Consider the following 15,512-nt stretch of genomic DNA (forward strand, 5'->3'; position numbering starts at 1 on the left):
AATCTTGGCCGAGTCGCGAACCAGTAGCTGTATCTCTTCGGCCGCATCCGCTGCGTCCAAGTTTCCCGATCCCTGAACCCCCATCTCTATCTCCATCCCCATTCCGATCCCTCCATCCAACTAGCTCTTTCACTGCTGGAGTAGCCAAACTCCATTAACTTTGCAATTGGCCACCATAACTCGTCCGTCGCCGTCACCTTGCCGCCCATTTGGCCACCGCATCCACAACCACATCCACCTCTACTTCGCTCCATCCATCGCATCACCTACTCCACCCTGCCCTGCTCTGCTCTGCTCCGCTCCGCTCCACATCCCACATCCCACAGAGCAGCGGGCACCTAACCGAGGTCCATTCCATTCCATTCCAGTTCAGTCCCGGTCCCGGTGCTGCTGCTGCCGCTGCCACTGCCGGTGCCGGTCCCGGCCCCATCGCTTGTTAGTTTTTGCGCCAGATCGTTTATAATAATTCGTATGCGAGTCATGTCATGCCCCTAAAGTGTATCTGCAACCGCGCAGCCTCAGTCGCCGCTGCGCCTGCGCAGTCTCTGCGTGTATCTGTATCTACTAGTTGGCGATCCTACCTGATGCTGCCGCCGTGACACGAATTTGTAATAATAATTCAATAGGTTTCTGTTGATTATTAGGTCTTTTATGAGTAGGTTGTTCTTCTTGTTGTTGTTGATCTTTTTTTAACAATATTTAAATAATCAACATTTTTCTACAATTAAGTATTAAAATATATCCTTGGATAAATTCGGGGAAGTCAACACGCCAGATCTGTTTCAAATTATAATACTTTGTTTGATTTATCGGAAAGTTCTCTTAGAATAAATTATGTATTTTTGAGTTAGATATCATTTAAGTTCAACCAGTTTTCAAAAAAGGATAATTTTACTATTTCTTCTAGAATCTACTAGCACCACAAAATACGTATATCCCAAAACAATAAGGCAATTGGGGCGTGGGACTTTTCGGAAGTTCACCCACAACCATTATTACTGGATCAAAATGAAGGAAAATTCTATTTCGATAAAAATATATTGAAAATTTGAACATTTATTGACTTCTTAATAACAAAATATTTCTAATCTATGAATTAAAGAACTCCTAATCACTCACTCCATCACGAACTGTGTTCATCTCTGACTGTTGCAGAGGCCGTCGTGGTCAGCAATGCCACCGGCAGGCAGCCAATGTTGCTGCTTCAGTTCCAGCCCCAGCCTGGTGACTCGAATTTGACTTCACCTGGCTTGATCTTGCGCCCGTGCCTCTCTCCAGCATAGCTTCGGGTCGCCTCTGGCCGGCTCTTTCTCCAGCCAACCCACCTCCTGCGCCCCCCTCCGGGTGCAGTCATACCACTTTATCCGCATCGCTTTGTTCTGGTTTTGTTCTATTGGTAAAAGGTAGTTAGAAATCGCTCCGAATCCATGGGTCTCTGTGGCCTTAAGTGGCCCGGATGCTAGCTGGGCCGAAAAGAGGTCTCCTACCCGACAGAAATATTTCTTAACTCTAATGCACTCCAAGTCGAGGTGAGTTGGGAGTGAGTGAAAGTTGAAAATTAGCGAATTTGGTTAAAATTCAAACTTGCCATTTAGCCGGTAGCATCATGGCCAAGTCCACTTGGTCCTAGCCTGGTCCCTGTGCCGAGCCACTTCGAAGCCAACTCGCGGCCATGTCAGCGGCCTTCTGGACAACGTACAATGTTGCTCTTGTTTCAGAACATGACCGGCGTCCAATGGGAGGCCACAGAGGAATGCCTTAATTCAGGAATTTAATGAAAAATGCTCTATGAAGCGGTGAGGAAAATTATAAAAACAGGAAAGGAGAGCTAGCTTTTGGGGGAGTCGAAGTGGATATACACTTTCGATAGAACCTGTGACATATAGTTGATGCTATCTGATTGAAAGATTCTAGAGACTTATATTCATGTTTAAATTCAAAGTTCCTGACGAAAAATATCAAGACTACCTTTTAGAGTAGAAGATCTCAATCATAATACCCTCTGGAAGTGTATAAAAATAAACTGAAGGAAAACTCGAGTGCACAGAAGCCGTCGCAATGGCTTCTGGCCGGAAAACAAGAACAAAAAGCTTAAAATTAAAATCTGCGCTCGCTTGTTCGCCTTAGTTAGGTAATTTTTTAAAGGCTATACCCTGACTCCAGTAGCTGAGGGGTATATGCGTTCCTTAATGACTCCTTAACTATAAGTTTTTTATGATCTGCAGTATATAGATATCTAACTAATCCAATTAACAATCTTTTATAATACTTCTTATGTATGAAGAATAAAATTATAATAAAAATAATTAAGAGTTTCGTGATGATACACCAGAGTATCGCTTAAAAGGTAATCTTAAACCGATGCTGCTTTTATAAATTCCTGCTCCCTTTTTTTTTTATAGCTACTGGCTTTCAATCTGAGAGCTGTGAAAGCGGTGTGAGATCGGTGGCAGGTGATGCCGTTCAACTTTGAGGTTGAGTGGCTTGATGCGACCGACTAAAGTTGACCAGTTGCCCACGGTTGTGTGTGAGCTTGGTGTGCCTGTGCCTGTGCCAGTGCCTGGTGAGCCCCTCTCTGGTCGAGCGTTGTAAATTACATTTTCCAAATGCTTTTGCCTTGTCGAACCAAAAAGCCATGTACATATGTGGCATAAAGGAGCGGCTTGGAGCTGCAACTTGACCGTGGCTGCCGCCTTGGCATTGCTTTGCTTCTGATATGATTTGGAACACTTGTTGCATTCGAGCCGAACAGACACTCGTACCGCCTCTTGTACTCCCCTCCTCGCCTTGTAGATTTGTCCTCCGGCCACAAGAACAACCAGAAACATTCATTCCTTGGGGATATGTGTACTCACATGGCCACGGATACAGTGAAACCTCACAGATACATGTTAACGCGATGTTCCTACAAGGATTCCGACATGGCATGCGGTATGCCGACTCGCTAAGGTTTTAATTTTTTCGAATCTCTTTTTCCTTTTTATTAAAAAATTTTGTATGAGTGCATCCGATTATGTTGTTGTTTGTTCAGATTCTGGTAATCGGATTGGATAAAAGGGCTTTACTTTATTAATTATATAATTTAAAATTAAAAAACTGTTTAAATTTTATCGGTAGTACTCTTTTATTTCATAAACTGATTACAAGAAATTAAATTAAATTTAATTTTGTTAACTTATCTTATTTTAAGGGCTATTTTAATACAAACTATCTGGTTCAAGGAGCTCAAAAGTGGAGAGTGGCAGGACATCGTTGCCATAAAAGTTCATGCCACCTGGAGCTATTTCAGGTTGCAGCTCGTTGTAGAAACCGTCGCGGAAGTAGCTCCGAGGCATCTTCAACCTCGCGAACTTTGGCTGCTTTACAAGAAAGCTCCTTTTGGCGGGCCTTCTCATCGGCGAGATCTGGTCCAGGATATCGTTGCTCATCCTTCGCTCCGCCGGCAGGGAGGTCACCTCATTGAAGACTGAGGAGCGAGACCTGGGGCGGGCCCAGGCGATGAACATCAAGCAGGCGATGACCAGGAGTAAAAGGGCTAGTTTTGAGTTCGTCATCTTGACCGCTTGGCAGTTGGACTCGGACTATGTTGAGGGGGTGATCGGTCTGAGAGTTTTATAGAGACTAGGATGCGGTCCAGGTAGCAGCATCATCAGCACCTAAGTACTTTTAAATTATGTCAACATCTGGTGGATTTAACTCTGCTACCTACATTGGTTTTCGGTCTAAGAGGTTGAGAAATTAAAAAATATTTTCCAAACAAATCGGATCTATCAGAAACAGCCATTACCTCTTCCACTTAGGCCCATCGTTTAGCCCATCCTCCACATCAATCTCAGGCATTTGGCCAACTATCCGCGTCGGAGTCGAAGTCGGAGCCACATTGTGTCGGCGACTCCACTCAAGGAATCAAGATCGGCTGGCAAGGGATTGCAATGTCATTTCATGTTAATCAAACAACGAAATCCATCAGCAGGTGACACAGCCCCAAGTGGGCGGCACTGGCGGGGTGTATCCGGAGGAGCGATAGGGGCCTCAACCACGACATCCAACAGACATGTCAGTGCGATAATGGTGCTACTTTACTTCTCTGCCTTTATGGCCTGGAACAACTTCATTCACAAAAATCTGGCTAACAAAAAATAAGGCAAGAGCCGAGTAGCCAAGTAGCAGAGTAGCAAGGCATCTGAAAAAAGGAAGCTGGGCCATTAAAAATATCTTGTGTATGCCAAAGCTAGGCAGATAGCAACCGCCGTCCGAGAAGATGCATCCCGAGAAGTCCACTTTGCAGTACCACCACCACCACCACCACCATCATCATCATCTTCATCAGGGAGCTGCAAGGAGCTGTGGGGGCGGTGCCGTGAGGGGATGGGGCGGAAGAGGTCGCTGGACGGAGGATGGATATAACCGAGGATGGGTATAAGGATGGTGGGCAGCCAAGGTATAGAAAAGAAACATACGCCTAATGCCACAGTCATCGACATCCGCCATTTACCTAATTAACCCGTTGATGGAAAGGGGTTTTTGGATATCAATTATTTCTTAATTATTAATAAACTTTATAGTCTTTACTTTAGAATATTTATTTGTATTAAAAATTTAATAAAATAATGCCAAAGTTTATGGCTTCAGTGGGTTAATCCATAACCAGTGACGAGCTCTTTACCTCCACTCATCCAGGCCCCCCCCCTTCCAGTCTCCAGAATCTTGGCTTCTGACGCGGCTGCTGCTGCTTCTGCTCCTGCTTCTTCGGCTGCTGGCGAGGCTGCGCAGTCGGAACTGTCTGCATTTGTCGACCGGCCTTCTCTTTCCCACCTTCGCCTTGCCCCACCGGCAATCTGGCCATGCCATGCCCCTTCTTCTGCGGCGTGTCCGTCTTGTTCTTCTCCAGTCGATTGGATGTCCAGCTTTCAATTTGCTACATAAAGCATCTTCATCGTGGGCCGCATGAATGGGCAAGTGCCCAGTGCCCCGGGAGGAGCACTTCCCGGGGCGGTGGCATCAGAGGGGAGTAGTTTGGCTTGGTGTGGGCTGGGAGCTGGTTCTCTACAGCTCTGGCTCTGGCCCCCACCCCTGGATCGCATTCGGCATTGATGGTAGGCACTCAGGCGTGCCCTGGCGGTAGTCGCTGACCTTTATTGATTGCTGTTTGACCTCGCCTCGCTATTGTTGCTGTTGCTGTTGCAGTTGCAGTGGCTGTTGCTGTTGCAGTGGCTGTTGCTGTTGCTGCAGTCGCTGTTACTGTTGCATCTCCTAACCATTTGTACTTAGCCGATCACTGGCATAGATTGCACTCTGCTGGTGCACCGTCAAAAGACCTGGATCGGGGGCGGCAAGGGGAGGTGCATTTGGGAGCGGAACACGCCCACTTGCCTTGCTGCTTTGTCATTTTGCTTTCTTGCTGTTTTTTTGTTGTTGTAGTGCCTCCATTGTTGCAGCTGCACTCGAAATTATTCACTTGGGATCTATTTTAATTAACTATTTAGTATATATACTATTACTTTTAAAATCAATTAATCTGTGATTATTAAGGATTATCTTAAAAGTGTTGTTAAGCCTTAGAATCTTTCATATAATTATGAAGCTAATAAGTAGGCAAGGGATTTTTTAAAATCTAACGACCTCCTATGAAATTTCCTAAAAATTTCCTAATAACAATATTCCAAAGGATATTCTCTCTCTGCCTCTGGACCTAACGCCTGTTTATTGTTGCTCCATTACCTCGATTCATGTCAGTTAATTTATATTCGATGCATCTCTCTGCTTTTTTTCTTCAGACTGCTTTTTTTAATGGTTTTTTCTTTTTTTAAACTTCCTTTTTGATGTTGCTTTTGTTGTTGGTGTTGGTGTCGCTGGTGAAGGTCGACGTCAGACGACTTCGTCGGTCGTCATTGACGCCTTTCCTTGGAGCTATTCTTCAGTCTTCCATGCAAAAACAAAAGACCCCAGCTGGGCTTGAAAGGCTTTTGATTTTATTCCGACCCATAGTTACCCGGTACTTGCTAGTACTTGTACTAAAAATAGTCATGTACCTTAAATGTTTACTAGAATGCTAATAAATATTGAATCTTCTGGAACTAGAATCTTAATTCTTTTGTAAAATTTTAATATTTAATGGGAGTTAAAATATTTTATATTAAAAAAAAGCGTAGTATTAATACAGCACGCTTTGGAAGCTTCCCTTTGTTTGTCTTCTATCGTGTAGTTTCTTTTGTTTGACAGTTTCTATCTGGAGGGGCTATCAAGAGTCGTAGCTGGAGTTGGATCTGGACCTAGGCCTGGAGTTCGACTGGGAGTTGCAGCAGCCACAGACTGCAACCGTGGCCGCTGTCGTTTTGTTTGCTTAATTGTTTGGTTTCCCCATTTGAATGGAGGTGGGTTCGCTTGGGGCAGCGAAAATTGTTTGCTTTTTTTTTATATGTTTTTGTTTTGGATGGAGGCGATAGTTTCTGGGGAAATAAATTAGCTGATTGAGGATAACCGGCGAGTCGAATGGGTTGCAATGGCATATGCAAATGCAGGCGGGTGAGTTACAAGTGAATTATCACCTTATACATTATTTTACTTTGAAACGATACTGCCATCTTGTCTGTCTAATGGGGGCTATGAGGATATCATATGGGGAGCAGGACTAATTCTTTTTTTAATCATAAATCTTGTAGTTATTAAAAAGGGGATTATTACCATCTTCCGCTGGAAGATTATCGAAACACTAGACAGCAAAATTATCATATTTGGGAGAACTGTACTCTAGGATGCACTGACTTAAAATAAGTCCTTTGTGGACTGGAAAAACAGCTTATTCTCGGGATATTTTATTAAACTATCCTAAAAATCCTTTCATCCTGAGTCATAAAGTCCCAATAGTGGGATATTTTTTCCCAGAAAGCTTTTCAGTATTTTTCTCTTGTACCAGCTGATCTATACCGTTACTTTGTGCGTAGACATTTTGAAAAAATAACCTAAAGCTTCGTGTTGGTAGGATTATAATGCCAAAGAGCTTCTGAATGAATAATAAACCGACTTCCTCTGCTGGCTAGTGTAATTATTGACCGGTCTTGCTTTAATATCGCCAGCAAATCAGATCTCTTCATAATGATAATAATCACTTAACGAAAATAACCTGCTGCACACAAGAGAGGAAATGCCTCCTCTCTTACATATTTTCCCTCTCTTAGGGGCTCTCTTAAAGCAGAGCGTGCCAAGCTAAATTCATTCATAGCCAGTGGTGAACAACCAGTTGTTGTTTTTGAGATGGTCCCACTTTTCGCTCCCGAAAGCCCAGCGACGATCAAGCGGCCGCTGCTGCACAGTTATTTTCGCAAAGCTATCGAGTGCGGTTCGTTCGATGCGGAAGCTCTTCTTTTCTTTTCTTCACTGGAAAGCAAAAGAGACAGCAATCATATTCTCCGAGACAGCAATCATAATAAATTCAAACAATTAATCAAAACGCGTCGATCGATGAATTGTTTGCTATTGAAAGAGAAATGTTTATTTAATTGCATGCATGCCAGCTATAAAAAAAAATAAATAAAAATAAAAAAAAAACCAGCCAGCCAGCCAGCAACAACAAGTGCCAGTGAATTATTGTACTTAATTTTAACGTACAAAAAAAAATAAATACCAGTGAGCGATTGTGTCAGTGTGCGTCTAGAATCGAGAATCGAGAGTGTGAGAGAGTGTGCGTGAGCGGCTTTATCAATTGCTCCAAATAAATGTTTTTTCGTCAAAGTGTTTGACAGCCCAGTGTGAGCAACAGTAACAGCAACAACAACAATACCAATATAATAATAATAATAATAAATTCCCAGCAAGAGAAAAAAGCTAAAGAGAGGTGACGGAAAATAACCATTGCAGCTTAAAACGGTAATTAATACAAACATACTCTTGATTCGGCCATAAGCAAATGATTCAGCAAATGTCCCCGACCAGCAACTGTAAATGGCATTTGATTGAACTACAACTACAGTAACAATTACTCTTACCACTCGCAGAGTGGGTGACAAAGCTCTGCGACGCATGCTTGCAATTAGTGTGTAACTGTTTAAGCCGCCACTGCCGCCGCCGCCGACGCAACTAGAAAAGTAGTACGCACAGGGCTTCCTGAATAGTTTTCAAGTCAACTCCCTTAGCTACAGGTGTACAGTAAAGCCTCCCTCTTGTTGACTGACAGTTTCAAACTACTTTTAAATCATTTTTAAAGGTTACTGGTAATATTATAATGCTTTAAGGCAATTTTAAGTCTAAAGATTTGCTTGTGTTTGAAGTACTTCTAAGAATGTATCAAAATTTTGGCGCAATTTTTACTTATGGAAGTTTTTCCTTAAAAAAAGACCTACTGGGTTCAATTTTCCCTTATACATATTGGTTCTATTATCCAGGAAAAAGAAACTGGTATTTTTATTTTAAATTACTTTTTGAAAATCAAACTGCGTCTTTCTTCAAAGGACTAATAAATACCAAGTAAAATAAGCTTGAAAATGTCATAACTTTTATTGAGAGTTCAAGAAATTTTAATTTTAAACAGAAATTTCCTAAAAAAAAAAGTATACAGATTTGAAAAATTTAAGTATTTTGTCTTCGTTTTCCTCAAGTCTGAAAACTAGGGACATTTTTTAGTGTTTGAAAACTCAAAAACTTTAATATGTCGCCATTATTAATTGGCCAGTGTTGGCTACTGCTCTTTGAGTTTGTTTTGATGGCTCTCTTTGAAACGGCAAGTGAATACTTAGCACTCTTCCGTACTCGTATCCGTATCCGTATCTGAATCTGAATGTGAATCTGAATCTGAATCCGAATCAGTCCCTCTCTTTTGTATCGCATACTACTTTTGCTTTTTCATTGTTTTTACAGTTTAAGTGGCGCCCATATCCGGCGTTTGTTGTTGTGGTGGAATTTTTGTTTTGTTTTTGGACTTGATAAGCACACTCACCTTCATCGCCCTCCCCCCACCACCACCGCCCCTTTAACCCTTTTTTTTGTTAAGAAGTGAAGGTGCATTGGTATTTCCAGTGTTCTGAGTTCCACTCTTCCCGATTGGCTGGCCTTGTCTTTGGAAGTTTGGATTTGTGACTGATTGTTCTAAGCCTTTTGTGATTCAGTTGGGGTAGTTGGTGATAATGTCCAACTGTTTTCGGCCCATGGCTCATTGATTCTTTCGGGAGTTACTAATTGAAAAATGTTTCTAAAATGGGACCTTTTACTTTTTGTTCTCTAGCAGGGTAGGGGTATTATGACTTTTGATAAAAAGTGTGCAGTGCCTTGAAGGGGATATTTTCTATATCTTAGCTATAAAGTAGATTAGAATCATCTCTTTCTAGTTCTAAGTCTTTCACTTTTCTAAAATATCTACTTCTAGGGGTCGGATATGTCATATCTTTGGTGTTTTTGAAGTTACAAGGTTGGGACTTTTTATATATGCTGTTTTTAGTCAAATAATCAGTTCTACAAAGTTTCGTCAGGATCGATAGACAGTATCTTATAGTTATTATAGAACAGATAGATAGGATTTGTTGTTTTTTTTATCAAAGGAAGTATGCGATTAATGTCTTCTTGTAGAAATATGATAAGTAGACCTCAAATTGATCAAAAATACTCAATTATTTTGTGAGAAATATAGAATCTGTTTAGAATTGACCTTCCATAGGGGGCCATATAGAAGGTTGCTTAACTTTGAAGGCTTTTCATGAGTGTTTCAAATCACCTAGCCTCTAGAGGAGAGACAAACAGGCCATCTGTTGAGAAACGATCTCGATCTGAAATGCATTTGCCCGGTTGAACGGTTGCCCGGTTGCCTGGTTGCAGTTGATGTCTCAAAGTTCAGAAAACAGCACTTTTCGGTTCTCGTTTAATTAAAGTTCAGCACCTCACTCAACCCACTCGACTAAAATCACGACATTTGCGATCATTAACACAGTCATGTATGTATCTATATACATACAACAGACAAACACATGCGATCGAGTGTGGGCGCACAGATCGACACTCGATCATCTGTGGAAGCCCCCCGAGACAAACTAAGTGGATGCTTTGTTGAGAAATATGATTTCATGTGGCGGTTCAAATCAAACAAAAGGCAAACCTAAGCAGAAAACACTGCTTGCTGCTGCGGTGGTGCTGTTGCGGTCATCATTTAACCTTAAAGTTCAGGCCAGGGCAGTTATCGGGCCAGTTGATCTGTCAAGAGATCACACAAAAAAAGGCGAAAAGAAATCTCAGAGCATAACCAAAACTCGATCGAAGCATTGATCTTCGCGACGAATCGGGAAGCCGAAAAAAAAAAAACAAAAAACTGAAAAACGCTGACAGATCGCGGCGAGTTGGAGTACATAAAGTAAACTTTCAGTTACCCCTTCACAGTTCGCATTTTTGAGGATCGCTGGGCGATCGCTCGGGCAAGTTCATGTGACAAAAATGTCAGAGTCAGCAGGCGAGGAGGAGCCCGAATCGGTTTACCCAACGCTCCAAATCATCTCGAAGCAAAACAAGAGCAAACTGATCTTTGGCAAATAAATAAAAAAAAACGAGTGATCTCTTATTATTATTGTTATTTTTCCTCATTTTTACGGGCAGAACGGGTTATTTGGGATGATGATAAAGTTGCTGTGTCTTGCAGAGGTTTTGTTTTTCTTCAAATATTTATTTGGGAGTCCCGAGTCCGCTAATGACACGGCAAAATGAAAGAAAATAGCGCCGAATATTCTGATGGGGCGCAGGAAACTCTTGAATCTGTCAGCGTTCTTGTTATTTTATATTTTATTTTTTAAACTAGGGGGAAACATTTATTTTTTCTTCGTTATTCAAAGCGACTTGAGCGAGTCGACTCAGTGGGGTAAGCAGTTATGTGCCTGATTATATGATGATATCTGATCTGCTTCTCATCCTCGGTTTTCCTTATTTTTTGTCGCTACAATTTCCAATGAGCTGGCGAATTCCATTCACAAACTGCACTTGGCCAAACGGAAGTTAAGGCTGCCAGGAAAAAGGTCACAATGTACAGTCCAAAAGACTAAGGCGCTGCTGCATATTGTACGGCTGGAATTGAGAGAGAGAGAGTGGAGAAAAGGAGAGGCTTTAAAAATGGAAGTTAGAACGGAAATACGATTTAAAGTTTAAAATATAGAATTATTTTTTAATAAAAAACTAGGATGAAATGCTACAAATTCAAGCTAAAAAGCTTATGATCCCTACTTCTTATAATTCTACACTTGCCTGACAATATTTCTCCTCAAGTTTATAGTCTTTTTTTTATTTTTTATTCTTTGTTCCAGACGCATAAATTCATTTTTTTAGATTTTAATTAACTTTACAGTTTTTCCCAAGTTTTACGTAAATGGTCATGAAATGTATATAGTTTATAGCAGAAACGTGTTGAATTTTTGACTTTGTTTTGATTTTGAACATAAATATTTATATGCCATCATTGGATCAGCTAATCGCCTAATTTCCCTTTTTATTATGTACAGGTTTTGGTAGGGCTGGCTTTGGATTAGGTCGATGACTCCTCATCGACCAAGATAGACCTCCCTATCTTGGATCTAAGTTGGCTTAGGTGGGTCATGGGCTTTGGAAGTCTCTCAAAAAGTGGGTGAAAGGTGATCTTATTAATAAATATGTCAGAAATGTATTAATTTTCATTAAAATCATGTATCTTATTAGGGAAAAGTATTATTAAAAATTCTCATAGGACAAGTATCTACCACCTCCTAGTATCTAGATACTCTACACACTTCAATATCCACTTCCACTCGTCTATGGAGTGCGGCAGACACCTCTGCCCCCACACTCGCCCGCTGACTATATTCAGATCAGTTGAAACTCTCGAGAAGTGAACTCGAGGCGCGCAATATGTCGCTGTCACTTTGGGGACATGCCTGTGCCACAGTGCCTGTGGCAGTGTGTGCGTGTGTATCTGTGTGAGGGCAAATGGGTGTTCGCTTTGAGGTCTGGGCATCGGTCGATGTCGGTCGTTCGGTCGGTCGTTCGGTTGGCATTAGCATTTTCAGTGTTGCTTTATTTTTAGATGCACGCAAAAAAAGGCAAAAAAAAAATACAAAAAAAAAACTGCAAGTGCTGTGTGCTGCGCCAACGCTTAAATATTGCTTTCGAGGTGACTGACTGACGATCCTACCACATTTTTGACATTTTGTCAAGAGTACCAAACCTACTTATAAGTAATAGTATTTTTTTATGAATAAAGGTTGAAGATTTAAGCCGATTTTATAAGAAACTTAGGCAGAAGCATTACTTTTCCCATCCATCTCTATAAAAACTATAAAATAACATGAAAAATAATCTATTTTATTGCCAGAGAAATTATTTTATTAAAAAGATAATAAATTATAAAACCTACACATCTTATATCTCTCTAGTTCCCTCAGTTCATCACCTTATAAGTAAGTCCACTCCCATTTCACCTAAAAAGCTCATAAATAGGCTTTGATATAAAGGGATTTTCATGATCTAGATCTTCTATAAGACAGGCTTAGATATGTTAGCCAAGTTTGTTATATTCATATAGAGTTCAATGAGTAAAAACTGTCAAACTTTGTCTCTCATTCCTGTCAAAAAAAAGAGGCCTCCGTCTCTGTACCAGTTCATGTCACTCGGCCTTCTCTTTCTGGGGCCTGCCATTCTGCGATTCTGCGATCTTTGGCAATCTTTGGTGATCGTCCCACACACAAATACAGCGTTTTGGCGACACGAGCAATATTTCAACACACACCTTGACTTGCCCTCCCCTCCAATCAGCTCTCATGGCAGCTCATTCTCCGGTATCTTCCCCGTCCAGGCAGGCTGTCAACTGCAGACGGAAGGTGTTTTCTTTATTTTTCTTTTCTAGACTCTAGGCTGTAGACTCCTAGAGACTGCGCCCTCTCGCATTGCCAGGCCAGGTCTTGAATCTGCTCTTAATAGAGTTTCTGGTTATTGCAATTAGAGGACATACCCGGTATAATATTTAAATTGTAATTCTTGGGGGTAGAAAGATGGATATATAATACTCATAGGCATATATACTCTTATTCCTACATATTGGCAGCAAAAAAAATGTATCTCAGAGATACTTGAAAGGGGCACGCTGCCTTTTTTTCTTCATGGCAGTTCGGAGAATTCTTCTTACTTTTTTTTTTGCGCTCAAGCGAACTTGCAAAAGATCACAGACCTTCTGACCTCTCCGATTCTCTCGCCGAGCAGCGCCCTGTCTCGCAAAAAAAAAAATTCAGACCTGAGCTGGGACAGCCAGAGATATAGATACCGCAGTGCCACAATATATGCATGTCCCCTTTGCCCCCCAGGCCGGCCCGATGTCGTCGACGACGTCGCTTTCAGTTCAGCCAAGTTCTAAAAATATTTCGCCGCCAACTCAGGTCGCATTGTCGGTCGTCGGTCGCTCGGTCGGTCGACGCAAAAGATCCCCATCCCGTCATGGCCTGGCCTGGTCTGGTCTGGTCGGTCGCCTCGTCTCTTTGGTTTCGCTTTGGGTTAAGTGTGCGGATCTCTGGCATCTGTAGCCTGGCTATATATACGTCCTCTTCCATATATTCCACATGTAGTATATATTTATATATTTATTTTTTATTTTTTTTTTTCATTATACCCTGGCACGGGGCATCTCGTGTATTCCCATCTTATTTGCAATGGAAAACTGCGAAAGGCCCAATTAACTTTTTCTAAAACAAAAACCCAGTTGGGAAGCATAGTTTTTACACTTAATTTAAATATAATTAAGACTTGAGAGCAAGGGCTTAGGTACTTGGGTTCTAGTTTTGGAGTTATTGGGGTTTATAGAGATCTTCTGGGATAAGGATCTAAATTATACTCTTCATTGCATTATTGGATCTATATTATAAGGATCTACTATCAGGATAAGGATCTATTTTCAGTTTATCGTGATTCTTCAGTTCTTGACATTATTCAGATACTCTTTTGTAAAGATTTTTTGCAGCTTTACCAAAGTATTTTAAAGTAAGTATAGGCACTTTCCAGTATAGGGATCTAATTTACTTTTGTATAAGTAGGATCTTCAGATCCCTTAAATTATTCAGAATCTCTTTAAAGAAGATTCAGAAGTATGTTTAGCTACTAAGAACTAGTTATAGTCTTGGGTAGTAGGGCATAAGGATCTAAAAGATCTAAGTAGCTTTCGTATTAAAAAGATCTACAGATAGCCTCTCTTAGAGTTTTGTAGCTTTAGTCTTAAGGCCACTCTTAAGCTTGTAAGATAGTTAAGTTCTTATATTATCAGGATCTTCACTTTATTTAGACTCCATTATCACTATATTTTTTGCAACTCCCATCCAAATCAATTGCAATTACCTTGAATTTAGTCTTTCGATTAAAAAAAAGTTCCAGAGCCTTGTCTCGAGGTGCAGATCGGGGGCGGCCGGCGGGTGCTGGGAAACAAAGGAGAACACATCGATTTTTCATTAGAATAATGCGATATGGGCAATTAATATGCATATGTTTCCTATTCGGGGGCTTGTTGGTTTTGTTGCGAAGTTCAATCGAACAACAACTGGGCAAATAGGAAAGTGCAATGCAACACCGCCACCCAACAACAACAACAACAACAGCAAACAATCGAACAACTGCAATATGTCTGCCTCCCTGTCGCACTCTATCCGGGGCCACCCCACTCCCACTCCCACTGCCACTCCCCCTTCCACTTGCACTCCCCCTACCCCTGTACTAGGCTTTGTGTTGATTGACGAGTGACGAGGCCAAAGTATCAAATGGCCGGCGACGACACAGATATGCCCCCGTATACAAATACAGTTACAGAATACGCCTACGCTTTGTTATCCATTAACCCTGGATCTCCCCCACCTTCCACCTTCCACCTCCCACCAGCCACCTTTACTCCCCCTGCCCTTCTGCCCCCTGCCCCTGCCCAGCCAACCTTTTTTTTTATGAGGGGTCTTCTGAAGTTGTAAGTTGCTGTTCTACGACTTTATCGGCGCTCTCTTTCCATCTTCTCGCCAGCTCATTTCCACTTCCACTTGAACTCTGACCATCTGACCTTCAGTGAACCCTTTGCAGTGTGTGCGTGTGTATGTGTGTATGAGTGTGTGGGGGATCGGAGAGAGCGAGACAGGAGAAAATTGAGAGAGCCATGGGGCCGTGGAGCAAGAGATACAGTACAAACTCAGTACTCAAAGAAAGTAAAAACTATGGTTTGATATTTGTTAATTTTTAATTAAATTTAAAGTCAATAGACTTGCTTAAAAAAAAAACAAATTAAAAATTATTACACCTCAGACACCTGTCATCGGGTCGACCACTCACTGTAGTGATAAAGCAGCAACACGCTCTCTTAAGCCCCAGTCTCTTCGCGCCGTTTGTTTTGCTACACAGCTGTTTTTCCGGCTCTTCGATACTCGCTCTCTTGGCTGCACGTGTGCTTGGAGTATCTTTTGTTTTGTTGTTTCTCCGATTCTCTTTATACTCTATCTTAGAGTTTCGTCGTTTTAGGAAGCTTTTAGATGTGGGGGAAAAAATGTATCTTTTTATTC

The 15,512-nt window shown here is 41.5% G+C and overlaps 2 protein-coding genes and 1 long non-coding RNA gene across 4 annotated transcripts in view; 1 reads left to right on the forward strand and 2 right to left on the reverse strand.

The window, feature by feature from the left end:
* Positions 1 to 3,105: 3,105 nt before the first annotated feature.
* LOC6498443 lies at positions 3,106 to 3,606 on the reverse strand. Its single transcript, XM_001962793.3, has one exon. It carries the CDS (start codon positions 3,552 to 3,554, stop codon positions 3,198 to 3,200), a length of 357 nt encoding a protein of 118 aa, XP_001962829.1. The 5' UTR covers positions 3,555 to 3,606; the 3' UTR covers positions 3,106 to 3,197.
* Positions 3,607 to 7,274: 3,668 nt separating this feature from the next.
* The window catches only part of LOC6497062 (putative uncharacterized protein DDB_G0277255), a 50,302-nt gene continuing 42,064 nt past the window's right edge, over positions 7,275 to 15,512 (forward strand). For both annotated transcript variants that reach the window (XM_044716559.1, XM_014906025.3), the window contains exon 1: positions 7,275 to 7,866. The gene's annotated coding sequence lies outside the window, so the exon portion shown is untranslated. The remainder of the gene's footprint in view (positions 7,867 to 15,512) is intronic.
* On the reverse strand, positions 10,738 to 12,859 carry LOC123257439. Its single transcript, XR_006507517.1, has 2 exons — positions 12,725 to 12,859; positions 10,738 to 11,034 (listed from the first exon to the last, which is right to left on the reverse strand). It is a non-coding gene; the product is annotated as an uncharacterized LOC123257439 (long non-coding RNA).

This window comes from Drosophila ananassae, chromosome 3R, assembly GCF_017639315.1.
Source record: "Drosophila ananassae strain 14024-0371.13 chromosome 3R, ASM1763931v2, whole genome shotgun sequence".
NCBI classification, from domain to species: Eukaryota; Metazoa; Arthropoda; class Insecta; order Diptera; family Drosophilidae; genus Drosophila; species Drosophila ananassae.